Below are 19924 nucleotides of genomic sequence, written 5' to 3'. Positions count from 1 at the left end.
GCAAGGAAGATCAAGGATATCACGTGCCACAACTAAGACCTGGCTCAGACAAATTTTTTTTTTTTTTTTAAAGTGCCACGGAGCCTACTGAGGCTGACATTCAAGGAGGCCAAGGCAGCTAGCTGCAGTTTCTACAAAGACTGAGGCCCTTGAAGCTGGCTCTTCTCTGAACTGGCCCACTGTGACCCAGGAAGGTAGAAGAAAAATCAATGGTGACAGGAATCCTTCTTGCAGGCCCAAGAGGAACCACATTCATTTTTGAAAAAGAGCAACTGGTGAGATGAACAGGATCACAGACTTGCTGGAGGGCTGAGAAAAAGGGAGAGGGAGATGTGCCAACTTGGGTGAGAGGGAGAGGCAGTCGGCAGAGAACTTCCAGACAGCTCTACCAAACACGGCCGAGTCTAATTTCTCAATGTGAAAGGGGGTGGACCAGCAAAAGTTAACACATTTCATTCAGCAGGGCCAATAACGTCACAGCAGAAAGATTCAGGAATTCAAGGTGGCACCCACAAGCAGGGTCTTAAAGAATCTGCTCTTCAAAATCGGGGGGGGGGGGGGCGCGGAGGTTTTATACAACGTGATACACTTCAAAGTTCAGATCCAGGGACTTCCCTGGTGGTCCAGTGGCTAAGATTCAGCACTCCCAATGTAGGTGGGTCCTGGGTTCAATCCCTGGTCGGGAAGCTGGATCCCACATGCCACAACTGAGACCAGGCACAGCCAAATAAATAAATTATTAAAAACAAAAAAGTTCAGACCAAGGAAGAAACCAGTATTGCAATTGTCCTTCAATTAAAAATAAATAAATTAAGAAAGAAGACCAAAAAAAAGTTCAGATCCAAAGCAAACCATTGAACAAATGATGGCTGCACTGCAGAGAACACAGATGAAGGTCCCGACCATTCGCAGGGCTGTCCCGTGAACTGAGCGAGGTAATTTATGTGAAAGGCTAACAACACACCAGGCTGACAGTAGGTACCCATGGGTGCTAAGAGTTGTTATTACGAGCATCACTCCTGTCATTCAAAGACACAAGAGCACAGGACAAGCAAAATGCTGTGACAGCTTTAAAAGGGATGGTGGCAGAATTCTAAGCTCAGAGATCTGCCTGATTCCTGTCACTGTTACTGAAGACAGATTTAATTATGAAACGCCGTGCCATCCTTGTGCGTCAAATCAGAACAGATTATTCACTTCTCAGCAATTGCTACACCACACTAGGGAAATAAGCACCTCAGCGGCAGCCCCCCGCCCCCCCCCCCCAGAGTCCCTTGAGACCACCAACACGTGGCTCTGAGAATTCTGCACAAAGGGTGACTTCCTTTCAATTAACATGCCAGACAACACAGGTACTGACTGTGACTGAGACCTTCTTACCGTGGATTTCCGCATCACCACGGGCCTCCCGCCCCCAGCAATCCCGCACAATGACTGCCTTGCTTGTCATTAAAAAATAAATAAAAATTAAAAGAGCAGAGAGGAAGGGATATGCTCTGGGGTTCACCTGGCCAAGCAGTACCTGTTTCGGTTTTGCTGGCGAAGCCTGCTGCCTGTTTGATTGCAGCCGCCGTGAGTGCTAACCCTCGACTCCTCTTCAAGCCGTGCTGCAGGACGGCTTCAAACTGGGCACACAGACAGGTTACCCTGCAAGAGAACCAGTGACTCATCAGTCCACCCCGGGAAGGGAGAAAAACAACCAGGGTGGTGTCAGCATCTCCCCGGGGAGCAAGTGAAGGAACGCATTTTTAGATGCCAGGATTTACAGGCAGATAACTGACATGTAAGTGACTGCTCACTAGCTCTCCCCATCTATGTTCCTTTCAGGTTAACTCAGGGCAGCCCCACGCAGTCCAGCCCCTGTTCATCAGACTGGTGAAAGCACAGTAACAATTCACAAGAGACAAGGGGAAATGGAAGTGGTGCCAGCCAGCAGGGTTGGGGGAGAAAAAAAACCAATTTAAAAACAAATCAGTTGTGAGCAGGGGAGGGGTTGGGTGTTAATTTGTATCCAATTCACAAGTTTTAACTCTAATTCATATCATGTCCTTTATGAAACAAGATTATCTTCTAAGAGATTGAATTCGCAGGTCTGCCAAATTGGAAACATTGTGTAATTTCATGGCCTGTTACATACCCTAAAGAAATAATATGAATTCTGATTCTTGTTCTTTATTTTGTTGTTAAGAGATTACATTGTTGAAGGCAGATCTGGAGTTGATGGAATTTTCAATTAAGTTACAATTACTGTGCATTTAATTGAATTTATTTCTCAATAACCAAAGAAATGGGATTCAGGAACATGTTCACAGAGATGAGGTCACCATAACCACACTCGATTCTTAACAGTCCTCCCAGGGCTCCTGGGCCCCCAGCCCGACTGGATCTGTGGACCTCAGAAACTCTTCCATTCACTCAGGCAACAAACGTTAAGAAATCCAGAACTTGTCCCAGGTGCCAGGCACTGTTCTAGACTCTGAGGATACAAAGGTGGGAGTGAGACAGATAAGGTGCTAGCAGGGAGAGATTCACAAATAAGCCAACTAGATCCTATCCGTTGACAAGAACTCTGAAGAAAATAAAACAAGATGAGGTGGTAGATAGAGCCAAGGCAAGAACAGGCTTAGATGGTGCAGGCTTAGATGGTGCAGCCTTAACAGAGGTAACCTTAGAGTCATGACCTAGATGTGACAAGAGGCAGCAGGCTGGGCAGAGGGGTGCAGTGCAAAGACCCTGAGGCCACCACCACCTGGCTCATCCCTGCCTAACTGCAGGCATTTCCTGCTCCACCCACCCCCATACATGTAGTAATTACATTCCAAGTATTTATCACGCTATGGGTGGTAACATTTTCACATCCATGATTTCACTAGCTACTCCCATGATGATATGATTGGGGCAGGTATTATTACCTGCATTTTACATGTCAGGAAACTGAGGCTTAGAGACACCTAAGAGCACATAATAAGTACGTAATTAACGGTAATATCCGTACTCCAGACCTACCCACCCCCATGCTATCCAAGGTAGTTCCCACTACACTCTGTACCATGACAAACAGGCTTTATTCTAAGACAAAAGTCCCCTTTCTCCCATATGCCACCTTTACTCGAGTGTTCTGTCTATTCCAAGAAACCCTAACACAGTATCAGCAAATACACAGCACATGTACATTGACTCTCTAGTCTGTGCCTGTGGCAGACATCACTAATCCATCCCAGCCTTCCAGGCTACTACTGCCCATGATCAAAGTTAGCCCTCCAAAGGAAGGGGTCCCTTCTTGCATCCCAAACCTAACACGCATCCTCACCCACACCTTCTGGCTTCCAACTCTTGCTGGCCCTCCTGGCTCCCCAGCAGCTAGTTCACGCAGTGCCTGGCACACAGCGTGTGCTCCGTATTTGCTTTTTCGGTGGGTATGTAAAAGGGTGAGGAACCTCGGCCTCAGAACACTCCCCCACACTGAAACAATCCTCCTCGCTGGGCAGATGGCACTCAGACAGATGTGCATATGCTCGTCGGTCTGTGCATCCACAGGGGCACACTCCTGAGGGCTCCCTGCAAAGCTAGCATGCCCACCAAAATTAAATCCCACAGAAACCAAAACAGAGGCATGATAAAGTGGAGCCTGACCGACGGCCCTGTCTCGGGGCAGTGGGGTGAGGAGGGGGAGGGGGAACCTTGGTCTGTGTTTAGAGGTCTCCATATTAAACCACAGCCTCTATCTTTAAATGAATCATCAGCAAATACAATGATTAACTCAACAATCCTAGTCAGGTTGTTTGGCTCCAGTGCACAAGTCAATAACTGCCCCACCAACTCTATAATAACATCTGGCCTCTAAGGGGAATGGAATGCAGGGGAACAGCATTAACCCAGCCCCTGAGGTTTGGTTTAAGTCAGCAGTATTACCTTCCAGATGCACCTAGGTCACAATCAACCCAACACAGCAGAAAACCAAGGTGGGTACTAGTCCCATAATTAGTTTATTACATAATGTCTGCCTTACTGAAGGCCATTCTATTCCTCACCCTCCTCATTTGACCTGAGCTTATATCTACAGGTCATTCAAGACTTAGCTCAAGAAGCCCCTCCTCCAGGAAGCCTTCCTGAGTGCTTCCTCAGGCTGCAGCACTTGGCCAATCTCCACCGCTGTCTCCTCTGGCCAACTCAAGTTCCCTGACAGCCAAGATCACGCCTCAATTGTCTTAGTTGCTCCAGCACCCAGCAAGACACCTGGCTTCTGCGATGTATGTGACCAGAATTGTCCCTCCCCTCGAAGAACTCAGAACATGGACTTGACGTCTACTTAGGTAAGAGGGGCATCTCTGGAGATCTTGTATAAGGTGGAATCCAGATCAGTCACGACTAGGGAACCAAAGAGAACACACTTGTCCAACCATAGGAATCTACAGCCTTCATCTTGTAGTGGGCGTGCTATGGATACTGACTTATAATCATGTCACCTGAAGCTGTTCCATTTCTTCTCATCTGACTCAGGGCAAGATGATACTTCCTGCACAATGGGGCACCTGCTTTCATGGAGCTGTTTTCTCAGTTCAGTCTCTCCTATTTTCCAGGATGCTCTCCACTGAGTGCTCTCTGAGACCCATGTTGAGGGTAGGGGGAAGGACTGGCTGCCTCCACAGCATTTTCTCACATCTAAGTTAATGAATTGGCCATGTTTTTAATTAAGCGGGGCACTTAACAGTGGATGTTTTAATTTTTTTTAAAAAAGCAGCAGCCAAGAAAATCACTTCAAGGTTTTACGTATACAGCTGTTTACCAGATGAGTGATAAATAAAATGTGGCATGTTGATACACGCGTGTCTGTGTGTTAAATTGCTTCAGTCGTGTCTGACCGTGTGACCCTATGGACTGCAGCCCTCCAGGCTCCTCTGCCCATGGGATTCCCCAGGCAAGAACACTGGAGTGGGTGGTCATGCCCTCCTCCAGGGGATCTTCCATACCCAGGGATCGAACCTGTGTCTCTTAAGTCTCCTGCACCGGCAGGCAGGTTCGTTACCACTAGTGCTACCTGGGAAGCCCCTGTATTGATACAATGGAATACTGTTCAGCTGTAAAAAGGAAAAATGTACTGACACGTGCTACAACAACAACCAGCCTTGAAAGTACTATGCTATACGAAAGAAATCAGGCCCCAAAGCCATACACTGTATGATGCCATGAAATGCCAAGAAAAGGTAAATATATAGAAACTGCAAGTGTTGGGTTGGCCAAAACCTCTTATGTGAAAGTGAAAGTGACTCAGTAGTGTCCCAACTCTTTGCGACCCCATGGACTGCAGTCCATGGAATTCTCCAGGCCAGAATACTGGAGTGGGTAGCCTTTCTCTAACAACTTATGGAAAAAACCCAAAAGAACTTTTTGGCCAACCCATTACATTAGTGCTCGCCTAAGGCTGGAATCAGGGATTAACTGTAAACTGGCATAAAGAAACTCTTTGGGGTAATGAAAATGTTCTGAAACTGAATTAGGGTGATGACTGCACAACTCTATAAATTTACTTTTAAAAATTCACTGCACTGTACATGTACAAGGAGTAGATTTTTATGGTAAGTAAATTAGACTTCAATTAAGTTAAAAAAAAATAATAAAACCTGCCCTCAGGGTGCTCAGTAAAACCCTGTGAAGGAGTGAAGGAGTTAACGAGTGGAAAATGAAATAACCTTCTCCTGCTAAAACTGAAATAAACTTCTGCTAAAACTGTCTCCCACCACCAGCAGCACAGCTGGACTTTGCACAAGCTTAACTGCTTTACTGCTAAAATTCTGCAGGCACTGGTTTTCCTGAGCTGCGTCCTATATTTCAAGACTGCTTAACCTGTCACATTAATCTTTAATAAGAATCCTAAGAATCCTGTACTTTTTTATGGCAACTGTGAGACATTTATGGTGAATGTGAGACAGACAGGATCAGTAATAAAAGCTGCATTTTAAGAACCACATCAAATTAACCTGGTGACAGAGGGCATAACTTCAAACAGATCCTTTCACTATGTTACAACTTTATTGGAATGTTTTGGTGAAGAGCAAGGACAACAGTGAAAATGGACTGGACTGTCCTCATGTGGAAAGCTCCAAAGTCACCTAGAACAGAGTCGATTATACCCATAAAAATCAGCCATTAACAACATTAGCCACATCTCAGATTTAAGACAGTGCAATCAACCAGCCTTGCTACAGCAAGGCATCACATGACAGTCATTTGAAACGGGCCATGCCCTACATTTGTGTGTTACAAATTTTCAGAAAAGTCAACATCCTTTCTGGCTGAATTTTACTAGCACCCATCAATCCTCAACTGTAATCTACAAGTAAGATATAGATTTCAGAATGAAAATATTCAAAACATCCTTTACAACTGTGGAAAGTTAAAAATTCATAAAGATTTGACATTTGGGGAATTGGTTAAATGGTAATACCACATATAATTGAATGCCATTTAGCCTTTAAAATATTTATTAAGAGTTTATAATGATAAGCCAACAGGTTTATAATATGAAATGAAACATAAGCAGGGTATGCAACTGTATATTAAGTATGTTTTCAACTATGCTAAAAAAACAAAAAAATTTTGAAGGGAATTATGTAAAAAATTAACAGCAACTTGGTAAAATAATTACTGGGGATGTCTTTCTTACCTCTATGTTTTTCTCACTTATCTTCTTTTTTTGCATTTAAAAAGTATTCATGTCTCAAGAACCAGAAACATTGCTACCCTGAGCTACAAAGAATGAAAAAATATGGCATCAAAGTTATACTGAGGAAAAAAAACTCATGCAATCATTATTTGCGGAGAATTTGAAATGGCATTGTTTAAAAGCATAGATTATAAAGTTAAGCCCAAAAAAGGAGACCTACAAAAAGATATAAAAATGTTTTTAACCAGCAAATTTTAAATGTTGCAATAAAAGAAACAGTAACATTAAAAGCTGATTTTTTTAAGTCAGCAAAATGGTGGAGGGGAACATTCACAATAGTAACAAAAGTAAAATAAATCATATTTTTAATAAGAAAGATACATGTCCTATATGAATAAAACCGTAACATTCTTAAAAGGTATAAAGATCAAAATAAATAGAAACATTGCTATCCTAAATGGGAAGGTTCATTTAAATAAAAATGTCAATTCTTCCCAAATTAACATATACATTTAATACAATTCCAATACTAATCACAAGAAGAACTTGGTCCAGTGTGGTTCTGGGTACAGTGATAAGCATTAATAGAGCAGTAGGGAAAACCTCCCTGCCCCCCAAAATCCAAATAAGTATGGAAATGTTTTACATATAATAATGGACGTACTTCAATTCAGATGGGCAAGAACGAACTACTTAACCGTGGTACTGACATGAGTAGCTAGAGGGCCGAAAGAAACTTAAGAATCAACCACAGAACTTTATTCCACGTGCATAAAGATCAAGAAAATATATAAGTGTAGAAAAATAACACTTTGGCCACCCGATGCAAAGAGCTGACTCATTGGAAAAGACTCCGCTGCTGGGGAAGATTGAAGGCAAAAGAAGAAGAGAGCAGCAGAGGGTGAGATGGTTAAGCAGCATCACCAACTCAATGGACATGAACTGAAGCAAAATCCGAGAGACAGTGAAGGACAGGGAAGCCTGGCATGCTGCAGTCCATGGGGTAGCAAAGAGTTGGACACAATTAGCAACTGAACACCACCAACAAGAAAAATAAAACTGTAAAAAATTATAGAGAAAAATATAGGAGAACTGCAGGACAGGATACTCTCAAAGCAGAATTTTAAAGGTTTATAGAATTAACCACAAAAAAGTTTTAAATTTCAACATAGCAAAAGATATGATAAATATGGTAAAGCAATAAATGATAGACTAGAGAAAATATTTACAATGCACATAACTGGAAAAAAAATTAAAGGCCAGAGTACCTGAAGAGTTTCTACAGACGGACAAGACAAGCAACTCCAAAAATAAAAAAAAAAACTATTAAAGAAGGTGAACAAATAAACCATGAAAGGAAATACAGTTGCCCAACAAACAAACACAGAAAAAATATTCAATCTCAATGCTGCAAAACTAAGATACCAACTGGAGACTATCAATTTAAAACCAGTCACAGATCTATACTAAGATACCAACTGGGGACTATCAATTTAAAACCAGTCACAGATCTAGCAAAAGTACAAATAAGTGGGTCCTGTTGATAGGAATATGAATGTGAATTGCTACATCTCTCTACAAAGACACCAGGCAATATAATTTTTTTTAAAGCCTATACCTTTTGTCCCAGATGTCTCAGTGGGTAACGAACCCGCCTGCAATGCAGGAGACACAGAAGATGCAGCTTCAATTCCTGGATCGGGAAGATCCTTTGGAGAAAGAAATAGCAACCCACTCCAGTATCCTTGCCTGGGAAATCCCATGGACAGAGGAACCTGGCGGGCTATAGTCTATATGGTCACCAAGAGTTGGACAGCAACTAAGCACAGACCCTTTGAATCAGCAATCCTACTTCTAGGAATTTATCCTATAAAAATAAAAGCACTACTAATTAGAAATGAGCAAAAACCATGAACAGACATTTCACCAAAGAGGATACACATGTCCAAGAACATGAAAATATGTTCAACACCATTTGCCGTTACAGAAATGCACGTTAACACTACAGTGAGATATGCCTACACACCTATAGGATGGCTAAAACAGAAAACCACAAGAATATTAAAAGATGACAAGAAGGCAGAGGAACTGGATCACTCACACGTTGCTGGAGGGAATGTAAATGGTATAGTCAATATGGAAAACGGTTGGTAGTTTCTTATAAAACTAAACATGCAAATGTTATACAACCCAGAATCTGTGTTCTGGAGTCCTTATCTCAGAGAAATGGAAGCTTAGGTTCACAGCAATAACCTGTACATAAATGTCTCCAGAAGCATCATTTGCAGTAGTGAAAAACTGAAACCAACCCAGACATCCTTCAGGGAATAAACAGAATGTGGGGCATCCAGGCCACAGAATACTACTTGGCAACAAAAAGAAGCACACACTATTTATACATGCAACAGTCTGGATGAACGTCAAGAAATTACCCTGATTGGAAAAAAAAAAAAAAAAAAAGCCAGTCCCAAAAGTTTACACACTACATGATTCTATTTACATAACATTCTTAGAATGACAAAATTATAGAACTGGAGGAGAGAGTGGTAGTGGCCAGGAGTTAGGAATGGGGAGGGAGGGGACAGGAGGGAGGTGGGTATGGTTAAAAAAAAGAAAAGAAAAAAAAACAGGAGGTACCCTGTGGTGATTAAATTATTCTGTATCTCGACTGTGGTGGGGACACATGAACCTACAGAGTGATAAAACTGCACAGAGCTAAATACTCACACACACAAGTGAAACTAGCAAAATTTGAAATACCTACCACCCAAGAATCTTACAAGGTAAGACCACTGGAGAAAACTGAGTAAAAGATAAATGGGATCTTTCTATTTCTTACAATTGCCTGTGCCTCCATAATCATCTCACAATTAAAAGCCGAAATAAACAAATATAAAAGCACGAGAAGGCAAAGATAGACATATACACAAACATCTCTATTGTGGCATTGTTATAACAATAAAAGCAGAAACAAAACTAGACACAGCCTGAACGCCCATTAACAGGAAAACACTAATAAGTTACAGGACCGCCACACTACCAAATACTAAGTAGAAATTTTAAAAGAATGAGATGCCAAATCTAAACAACCTAAGCAGCACCTTTCTCCCCACGTTTTAAGGTCTCGGAAACCCAGGTGTGCCTCACAGTCGATGGGACTACCCAGTGAAAGCTGGCACTGGCTGTTCTTTACTATGAAGAAGCCACTGACGGCAGGCTGCACCATTATGTTACCCGGTGACCTGGAACAAGGTCCATAATACACGCCCAGGTATTTGTTTCTTTTTAAAATCAAGTTACAGAGTACTAGAAATGGTAGGATTCCTATCTGAAGGAGGAGGAAGAGAAAGAGGAAGAGGAGTGGGCTTCAGGTATCTGCATCATCTACACTCATGTGAGAGGATGGAAGCGTCTTTGGAAACTTGCACGTCCAGAGAAGGGTAATGAGGGCTGGGAGGCGAGGCTGGGCTCCTCACCCACAGCATGGCAGCGCCAACATGCGAAGTTCTCGCCCACTGCTTGCTGAGCCAGGGGTCCATGGGCCAGTGAACCAAATCAGCGCGGTGCTCTTAATCAGCCCTCCCTGCTTTGGCCCAGAGCGTCCTCTCTCTGTGCTAGGTAAATGGGATGCAAGTAAACAGCAGACCAGGGCTAAAGAGCCAAAAAGATCTCTGAGAAAGGTGGCATCCATCTAGAAGAAACTGAAACTGGTTTTAACTTTATCCAGGAACTATACAAAGATAAATCCCAGAAGGATTGAAGGCTTAACTGTAAACAATAAAAATCTTACAGGAAAATGTAAAAGACCACACGCACACTCTAATGTCGAGGAAGATCATAAAACACTGAAAACCCAGAAACTGGCAGGTTAATATATGGACTAGTAAAGAGACATTTAATTGTGTAAAAAATTTAAAGACTTCCCTGGTTGAGAATCTGCCTGCCAATGCAAGGAACACAGGTTTGATCGCTGGGGCGGGAAGATTCCACGTGCCTTGGGGCAACTAAGCCTGGGTGCCACAACTACTAAAGCCCGTGCACCCAGAGCCTGTGCTCCGCAACAAGAGAAGCCACTGCAATGAGAAGCCCGCTCGCCACAACTGCAGAAAGCCCACATGCAGTAATGAAGGCCCAGAACAGCCAAATATAATTTTTTTAATTTCAATGTAGTATTATAATAGACACTATTATCTGTGCTTACAAAGATAATGGACAGATCGGAAAAATATTTGCAATGCAAAATACAGGTGAAAGGTTAATTACTGTAATAGACAAAAAGCTCTCACAAACTGATAAGGGGACAAATAATCCAACAGGAAACAGGGCAAAGAATATGAAGCTCCTCTGCACAAAATAAAAAACTGAAAATCACTGGCAATCAACAGATGCAAATTACAATGACAAGTGAGCCACCTCTTTTCACCCATCAGACTGATAAAACTTCTAAACAACACTCAAAACTATTATTAGAAAGGAAGAAAAGGGTAGTTTCATGCACTACCAGTAGAAGTTTTTTAGAAAGATACCTGACCACAACTGTTAAAAATAAACACATTCTCTTTGGCCCAGCAATTCAGCTCCCGGAAATCTCTGCCAAACAAATAAAACCCTCAATACATGAGAAAAAATGCTCAAGGATGTCTACTGTTTCACTGTCCACAGTAGTAAAAATTGGACATAAAGTCAATATTACTTCGTAGGCAACTGTTGGTACATTTCACATAATACAATATAGTGCAGCTTTTTAAGAAGAACTTTTAGAACTCTAACTTGGAAAGGATTTGACAGGATAGTGCCAAGACAGAAAATACAGATGCAGAACATTATATATAATTGAATTTGTGGAAGACAATGGCAATAAAACCTGTGTACGTTTGTGTGTGTATACACATGTGTATTTTGTTTCTAAGAATGTGGAGAAATACACAGAACAAATGATTCTTAATCATTAACATAAGTTACCCAGAGAAGAGATGGGATAGAAAAAAAGAGGGGGAGGAAAAAAAAAAAAGCAGGTAACAAAGAACCAGAAAAAAATGCAAGCTTGGTAACAGTGAAAACTCACAAGCCAACAGTTTTCAAGATGCTATTAGGCCTGAGGATGGCAGATGGGCATGTAAAAAGAAATCAGACGAATGATCTACCAGAGGAACCAGAAATTGGAAAAATAACCTATTTTTAAATGAGTTAAATCATTTCTGACCATTTTTAAAAGTTACTAAAATAAATACAGTAACTGGATTTCCCAGGTGATCCAGTGGTTAAGACTCTGCACTTCCAATACAGGGAGCGTGGGTTCAGTCCTTGGCTGGGGGACTAGGACTCCGCAAGCTGCACGGCTTGGCCGAAAAAAAAAAAAAGAAACACAAAACAACTATAGGAACCTCCCTGGTGGGACTCAGTGTAGCCAAACAAATAAATAAATATTAATTTATTAATTAAAATACACACATATAAAAACACAGCAACTGTCTTCTCTGGGGTAGACAGACCCTCAAGCTTTGGTCCAGCTGCAAACACAGGCTTGCACTTGGGATTCTTTTGGCAGATTAGGAGCTTCAAAGTTAGGGATGGGAGGTGAAAGCTGAGAAGGAATCAGTCTAGGGAGCTGATAAATTGAAAGGGAAAAAGAGGATGGAGAAAGCCAAGAGACACTCAGTACAGAAGGACCGAATAAACGGGAAATGAGGAAGCAGAGACGTGACATCAGGTCCAGTGGCCAATGGATCTCCCAGTTTGGTCAGAGTCCATAACCTGGAAAAAAGAAAACTCCCCACCAAAAGCTTCCTTTCAACAAACAATACGTCACAGATGTAGAAAACAAACTTATAATTATTGGGCGGGGGGAGGTGGGGGGTTGTGGGGGAAGATAGATTGGAACTGGTGTACATATTACTCTACATGAAATAATAGTAAGGACCTATTGTATAGCACAGGGAACTCTACTCAATATTTCTGTAATGACCTACATGGCAAAAGGACCTAAAAAAGAGTAGATAGATAGATAGATGGACTCAGTGGTAAAGAATCGCCTGCCAGTGCAGGAGATGCGGGTTCAATCCTGGGGTCAGGAAGATCCCCTGGAGAAGGAAATGGCAACCCACTTCAGCATCCTTGCCCGGGAAATCCTCTGGACAGAGGAGCCTGGCAGCAGGTTACAGTCCATGCAGATGCACAGAGTCAGACACAATTTGGAGACAAAACAACAAACAACATATATTCACAAAACTGAATCAGTTTGCCTGACACCTGAAACTCACACAGCATTGTAAAGCAACTATCTCCAATAAGAAACAAAGAGACAGGTAAGATGCAGGCCATCCCGCAGTACAGACATATCTTTGGGAAAACAAAGGCGGCTCAGAATAAAATTTGCAGCTTATTATTAGAGCCCAAAAAAATACTGTTTTTTAAAAAACAAAACCTAAAACAATGTACATTTGTTCTGATTTCTGGCCATACCTTAGAGCCAGAGCATTTAGGTCTCCTCCTCCGGTCAGTCAGTCTCATCTAGGCTCACCCTAAGCTTTCTGTCCCTTCTCCCAGCACCACCACCTCTATTCAGCTTCCTCATCCACTGTACAAGCAGCCCCCTCTCACTGCAACCCCGACCCCATCTCCCTGGCCCACCCCCCTGGCCTGCTGATCAGAAGCCACCCTCCTGAAATGCAAACCTGACATCATTTTCCTTCTTGCCACATTCTGACGATTTTAGGGGGACCATAAAATGACATTTTCAGGTTAATCATTTTACTATGTCAAGAAAAATATTTCAGCAGCCATCAATTTTTGATTTCACTGACAAGACCTGAGTAGAAAAGGGAGGCCTTAAAAATTCCACCTCAAGCCAATCTCTGGCACAAACAGTACAGGGGAGTGGCAAAAATTGTGAAAATCTTACACAAATAGCCATAGTTTAAAAAAATAATACTCTGTTGGATAAAGTTCAAATGCTTCCCTATGACAGCAAGTCAAGAATCTATTGACTTTCCAGCCAAACTTCCAGCACAAACAACACACCATCCACAATCCCAAGACTTTCTCTCACACCCCTGCATTTGCTACTCCTGCTGCCTGGAAGCCCCATCCTGCCCATCTGACAACTAAAGGCCCTGAACTCGCCTCTCAAGTCTATACTACGTAATTATTACTACAGGCCACCATGACTGTCTGCAATTTACACACCCACTGCCCAGGCTCAGCTCTGAGTTCCTTCAGAACGTCAACCATCTCATCTAGCTTGCAGCACCAGTGCCAACTCAGTGACTATAAATAAGTATCTGCTGAATGAAGGAATTAACGAGAATCATTCTAGCCTTTAGTTTCCAAATTAGCCAAAATATTGGTATGTCTAGTCACAGGAAGAAAATGTATTGCACTTACTAAGTTCTCACTGGGTGTGTCGAGCAAACACTATTATATCTAATCCTCACTTCAATCCCAGGAAGTTGGTACCACGATCACCATCTAATTTTTTAATGATCTGTTTATCTATTCTATTTTACTTATCTTCACTGCTGCGAGGGCTTTTCTCGAGGTGCCATGAACAGGAGCCACTCTCTAGCTGTGGTCTGTGAACTCTCACTGAGGTGGCATCTCTTATTGTGGAGCGTGGTCTCTAGGGCACAGGCTCAATAGGATGGAGCACTGGCTTAGCTGTTCTACGGCATGTGGGATCTTCGTGGGCTAGGGACTGAAGCTGAGTCTCCTGCATTGGCAGGCAGAGTCTTCACCACTGAGCCACCAGGAAAACCCTCATCATCTAATTTTACAGATGCTGCAAGAAAGGTCTAGAGATGCCACGTGTGTGCATGCTAAGAGGCTTCAATTATGTCTCTTTGCAACCCTATGGACTGTAGCCTGCCAGGCTCCTCTATCCATGGGATTCTCCAGGCAAGAGTACTGGAGTGGGTTGCTCTGCCCTCTTCCAGGGAATCTTCCTGACCCAGGGATCGAACCCGGGTCTCCTACGTCTCCTGCACCATCAGGCAGGTTCTTCACCACTAGTGCCACCTGACTTAGCACACATGTACAATTGGTGATCTGTGGACCGCGTGAGCATAAAGATAAGTATGCCTGACTCCAAAGCTCACCCTTCATGCTCAAGGCCCCTCTCCACACCAGGATGGTGGCGATGACGGTGATGACCGTGCTGACGCGTGATTCCCTATGGGCCAAGCACTGCTCTCAACGATTACCAATATAAAAACACAAATATTTTTTAAAACTCGGATGGAAATGTGCTCAGGTTTGCTAAATGCCCTAGGGCCCCCCCCCCATTTGCTAAAAATAATCTTTCCCCCAAAAGAAATCAATTAATTTGATCCATAGAGTACAATGAAAGCAAATGCAATATGGAACTATCCACTGCTAGAGCCTCAAGGTAGAAAGCAAGGGCTCAGGCAGCGGAGATAAGAAATCCAATTAACGAACCCCAGGGGGTTTTGCCAGGATGAGAATTAGAATATCCGGTCAACACCTCAAACCACTAAGAGGCTGGTAAATCTGTGACGAACTGAACATTAAAAAAAAAAAAATGACGAACATCCAGAGACATTTAAAAGAGGAAAAGGAATGTGGAAAAGCCATTCAGTTTCATAAGTGTCCAGAGGAACACACAGGACAGTTTTCAACAGTGTCTCGGAAATAACATTGGGGAACAGCAAAGGGCAGCTGGGTTCGTTCTTTCGCTTCCTAAAAAGTACAACACAGTTTCGAATTCCTTAACAGGTAAAGAAAAATCTCAGGTGGCTCAGTGAAGAATCCGCCTGCCAGTGCACAAGATGCAGATTCAATTCCTGTGTTGGAAGATCCCCTGGAGAAGGAAATGGCAGTCCACTCCAGTATTCTTGCCTGGGAACTCCCATGGACAGAGGAGCCTGGTGGGCTACAATCCACGAGGTGGCAAAAGAGTTGGACACGACGGAGTGACTGAATGACAACAAAGAAAAATCACCAAAGAAAAACTCTTCCCTGGCATGTTGTGGAAGGAGAACACTTCCCTCTGATTTCTTCTGACAAAGTCACATGAACGAGTCACAAAAATCTACGCTGTCTCAACGAGGCAAATACCCAAAGCCAACTCATTGCCACCCACAATGGGAGAGACCCATGTGCAGAGAATATTTACCAAGTGTCAAGACACTTCACAGAAAATTATAATGGCAGTGAAAACTGAAAGTAAAAGTGTTAGCCACTCAGTCTTGTCCAACTCTTCCTGACCCCGTGGACTGTAGCCCACCAGGTTCCTCTGTCCATGGAATTTCCCAGGCAAGAATACTGGAGTGGGTAGCCATTCCCTTCTCCAGGGGATCTTCCTGACCCAGGGATCAACCCTGGGTCTCCTGCATTGCAGGCAGATTCCTTACCATCTGAGCCACCAGGGAAGCCCAACAGCTAACAGTTGCTAGAAACTTACTGGCAGCCAGGCACTAACCTAAGGGCTGCACATGAACTAACTCACAGCTCTAAGGAGTGAATATTATCACTACTCTCCCCATTTACAGATGAGAACACTGAGGCACAAGGAAGTCAGAAACTTGTCCAACACAACTGGGAACTGGCAACACCGGGATTCAAGCTCTGAGCTCCATATCCCACGCTCACGCTGCTGCCCCCTGGTTTGGGTTGCTCTAATTCCACGGGAAACATTAGCATGTTCCATAATCCCACGTGGGAAGAAGATGCACCTGTGGAGCACTGGCGTGTTTCTTCAAAGGGACTTCAGCACCGGCTAGTTCTCAGGCCATTCTTTCTAGAAGGCAAACTATTCAAAAGATCTGTTACTGCCTCCCCACAGACCAGTGTGACTGATGGAATGAGCAATCAGTTTAATGAAGCACAAGAATGTGTCCTTGTCCTTAGGAGAAAACAGAGCAGGAGAACAAGGCCAACAGAGGAGAAATGAGTGCAGGATGGAGCCTTATGACCACCACCTCTTCCTCCCGAGAGGTTTACCGAGGACAAAATCCAATGGGGAGAAAATGAGGCCCGCCTGTCATCTGCCCTCCTGTCAGCGTTGTTTTATACTTCACGAGAGGGCTGCTGCATCTTGCCGTGTCATCTTGCAAAACCAAACAAATCTCTCACACAGACATAGACACAGACATACTCTGCAATCAGGGTTTTAGCCAAAGAATACTGAACATTGTGGAGCCCTGGCCAGCTCTCTCTCTCCGCAACTTCAGTCATCCACGGAGACCTCGGCCACTTCTGTCATTTGTGAGGGTTTTTCTTTTTCTTTCCCTAGTTTGTTTTTTTTTTTTTTTGGATTTGGACCATTTTTAAAGTCTTTAGTGAATTTGTTGCAACACTGCTTCTGTTTCATGTTTTGGTTTTTTGGCCGTGAGACACGTGGGATCTTGGCTCGCCGACCAGGAATCGAGCCCTCGCCCTCTGCAGTGGAAGGGGAAGTGTTAGCCACTGGGCTGCCAGGGAAGGCCTGAAGATGGTTCTATTATTTACTTGTCTGGAGTCCAACTCACTTTTTCCACATGTATAAAGCTCTTTTAAAGGGAAAAATCACTGTTGCAAGTGCAAAGCCAGCACTGTGGGCCCTCGACAGAGTAGCACCTTCTGCCCCAACCACCACTTCAGACACCAATCGCAAGTCCAAACTGTCACCTGTGCTTCTGGCTGACCAGTTATGTATCTCAGGGGTTCCCATGACCTCCTCCTTGGGTTCAATTAATTTGCTAGAGCAGCTCCCAGAACTGAGAGAAACCTTTTATTTACTAGATTACTAGTTTATTCTACAGGATGTAACTCAGGAACAGCCAGATAGAAGAAAGGCATGGGAAGAGAGCACAGGGCTTCCAGTGGGCCACTCCCCCAGGGGCCCGCTCCCCCAGAGGCCCACTCCCCCAGGGGCCCACTCCCCCAGGGGCCCACCCTCCTTGCACCTGTAAGTGTTCACTGACCCAGAGGCTCTCTAAACCCCGGGAGTTTTATGGAGGCTTCATTATACAGATTTAATTGGTTAAGCCATTGGCCACTAGCAACTGAACTCCATCTCCAGCCCCTCTCTCCTCCCTGGGGGTCGTGAGATGGAACTGAAAGTTCCAACCCCTTAATCATGTGGTTGGTCCTCCTGGCAGCCAGCCCCCAACCTCGAGTGCTTTCCAAAGTCACTATATTAACATTACAAAAGATACCTTTCTGGCTCTCATTGCTTTGGAAATTTCAGGGGTTTTGTACTATGGGGCAATAATGCATATTTCTTATTATAAATGACAGTATGATAGCAGATCTAACTCTTGAACTTAGAGAGGTGAGAGATGCAGCTGGAAAGGGGAAGGGATAACATTCGAAGCCCGGCTGTGCAGGGCATCCAACAGCCCCTAAGATGTCACCCTCCGTGTCACATTCTGTCATCGCCGCCTCACTGGACTATATTCCCTGGTGGACACAAAGTCATCTCAGGGGCAGAAACATGTCAGAAATACTCTGGAAGCCCCAGTGCCAAGCGCAGAATGTTACACCAAGCAGGCGCTCAGTACCTCACTGCTGGGCTTCCCTGGTGGCTCAGGGAGAAAGAACCCGTCTGCCAGTGCAGGAGACGCAGGTTCGAACCCTGGGTCAGGAAGATCCCCTGGAGGAAGGCACGGCAACTCCAAGATTCTTGCCTGGAGAACTCCATGGACAGAGAAGGCTGGCAGACTACAGTCCATAGGGTTGCAGAGTCAGACACGACTGAAGCGACTCAGCACACACACACACACACACACACACAAGCACTTGTGTGTGTCAGGTACCGTGGAAGCAGCGTGAGCAAACCAGGCTTCTCTCCAGCTAGTCATCTAGTTGAGCAGACAGATGTAATGCATTCATCCCACAGAGGTTTATAGCCTTGAACGGTACAGAGCCGGGTCAGCACAGTACAGCCTGAGGACAAATCCGAGCCTTAATAGCAAGAGTCTGCCAGTCCCTGGTACAGAGCGAGGAAAACAGCCCAGGCGGCCAGGGCTGGAGAAGAGTGTGGAGGATTCATATCAGGGACCTGGACGGCTTCCCTGAAAAATGACTGAAAGGCTTTAAGGACAAAAAACAAAAACCAGAGAAGGCCAGGCCAGAGTGGCAGGGCACAGAGCCAGGGGAGGGCTAGGGGCCCTCCAGGTCATTCAGCATGTGGGTTGTTTTCCCAAGAGCAAAGAGAAGGCAGTGGGAGGCTTTCCGTGGGGGGAGATGGACAGGAGTCTGCTTCTGCAGAGCCCGCTGGACGCAGAGGCGGCAGGGCAAGAGAGGAGACGGGGGAAGGTCCACGGTGCTCACCCTGTGAGCCCTGGGGTGACGGCGATGGGCGACAGCTGGGGCGCTGGAGAGAAGCCAATGGATTTGAGATCCATCCTGGTGCCAGGCTGTCTGAAAGGGTGCGGAGAGAGGCGAACCACCTTTCTTTTCAGACCTCACGACAGCGGCTTTAAAACAGTCACTGACTTTCCCTCGAGGTTAGACTTTCTCACCAAATAAGGACAATGATGTGGCCTTTCCTACACAAAGGTGGTGCCACCTTTAGCCAGACACATGGCAAGAGGGGACTAAGACTCGGATATTGAGAAGGAACCCTTTGGGGGGCTGGGGGGGGAATTTAACCTAGCTCACAACCAATGCGATCGCTAAATGTGATATAACACAGAAAGAACAGATTTTGGAGCCCATGAAACGAGGGTCCAACCTTCAACCCTAACACTGCCGAGACGGTACACCGAGGCTGTATTAGCTTCCCTCTCCGGGCTTCTGTTTTCTCATCTGTGAAGAAAGAATTATGCTCCTCCTGGGGCTGCCCTGAGACTAAGAGTCAACACAAACAAGGAGCGGCAGGAACAGTCAGAGACAGTGACCATCACTATCATAATGGAGCAGGGTCATGCACACACACACACACACACACACAAACATACACTGCCCTGAGACTAAGAGTCAACACAAACAAGGAGCAGCAGGAACAGTCAGAGACAGTGACCATCATTATCATGATGGAGCAGGGTCATACACACACACACACACACACACACACACACACACTGCCCTGAGACTAAGAGTCAACACAAACAAGGAGCGGCAGGAATGGTCAGAGACGGTGACCATCACTATCATGATGGAGCAGGGTCACACACACACACACACACACACACACACACACACACACTGCCCTGAGACTAAGAGTCAACACAAACAAGGAGCAGCAGGAACAGTCGGAGACAGTGACCAACATTATCATGATGGAGCAGGGTCATACACACACACACACACACACACACA

The 19924-nt window shown here is 44.4% G+C and overlaps 1 protein-coding gene across 1 annotated transcript in view; it reads right to left on the bottom strand.

Moving 5' to 3' along the window:
• The window catches only part of SNX29 (sorting nexin 29), a 595061-nt gene that overhangs the window by 543345 nt on the left and 31792 nt on the right, over positions 1-19924 (bottom strand). The window contains exon 4 of the mRNA XM_040230635.1: positions 1523-1647. Coding sequence (XP_040086569.1) covers positions 1523-1647 — 125 coding nt within the window. The remainder of the gene's footprint in view (positions 1-1522; positions 1648-19924) is intronic.

Source organism: Oryx dammah, unplaced genomic scaffold, assembly GCF_014754425.2.
Source record: "Oryx dammah isolate SB20612 unplaced genomic scaffold, SCBI_Odam_1.1 HiC_scaffold_2, whole genome shotgun sequence".
In the NCBI taxonomy this organism is placed as follows: domain Eukaryota; kingdom Metazoa; phylum Chordata; class Mammalia; order Artiodactyla; family Bovidae; genus Oryx; species Oryx dammah.
The sequence above is the reverse complement of the archived record's forward strand: the minus strand, read 5'-3'. Positions and strand labels throughout refer to the sequence as shown.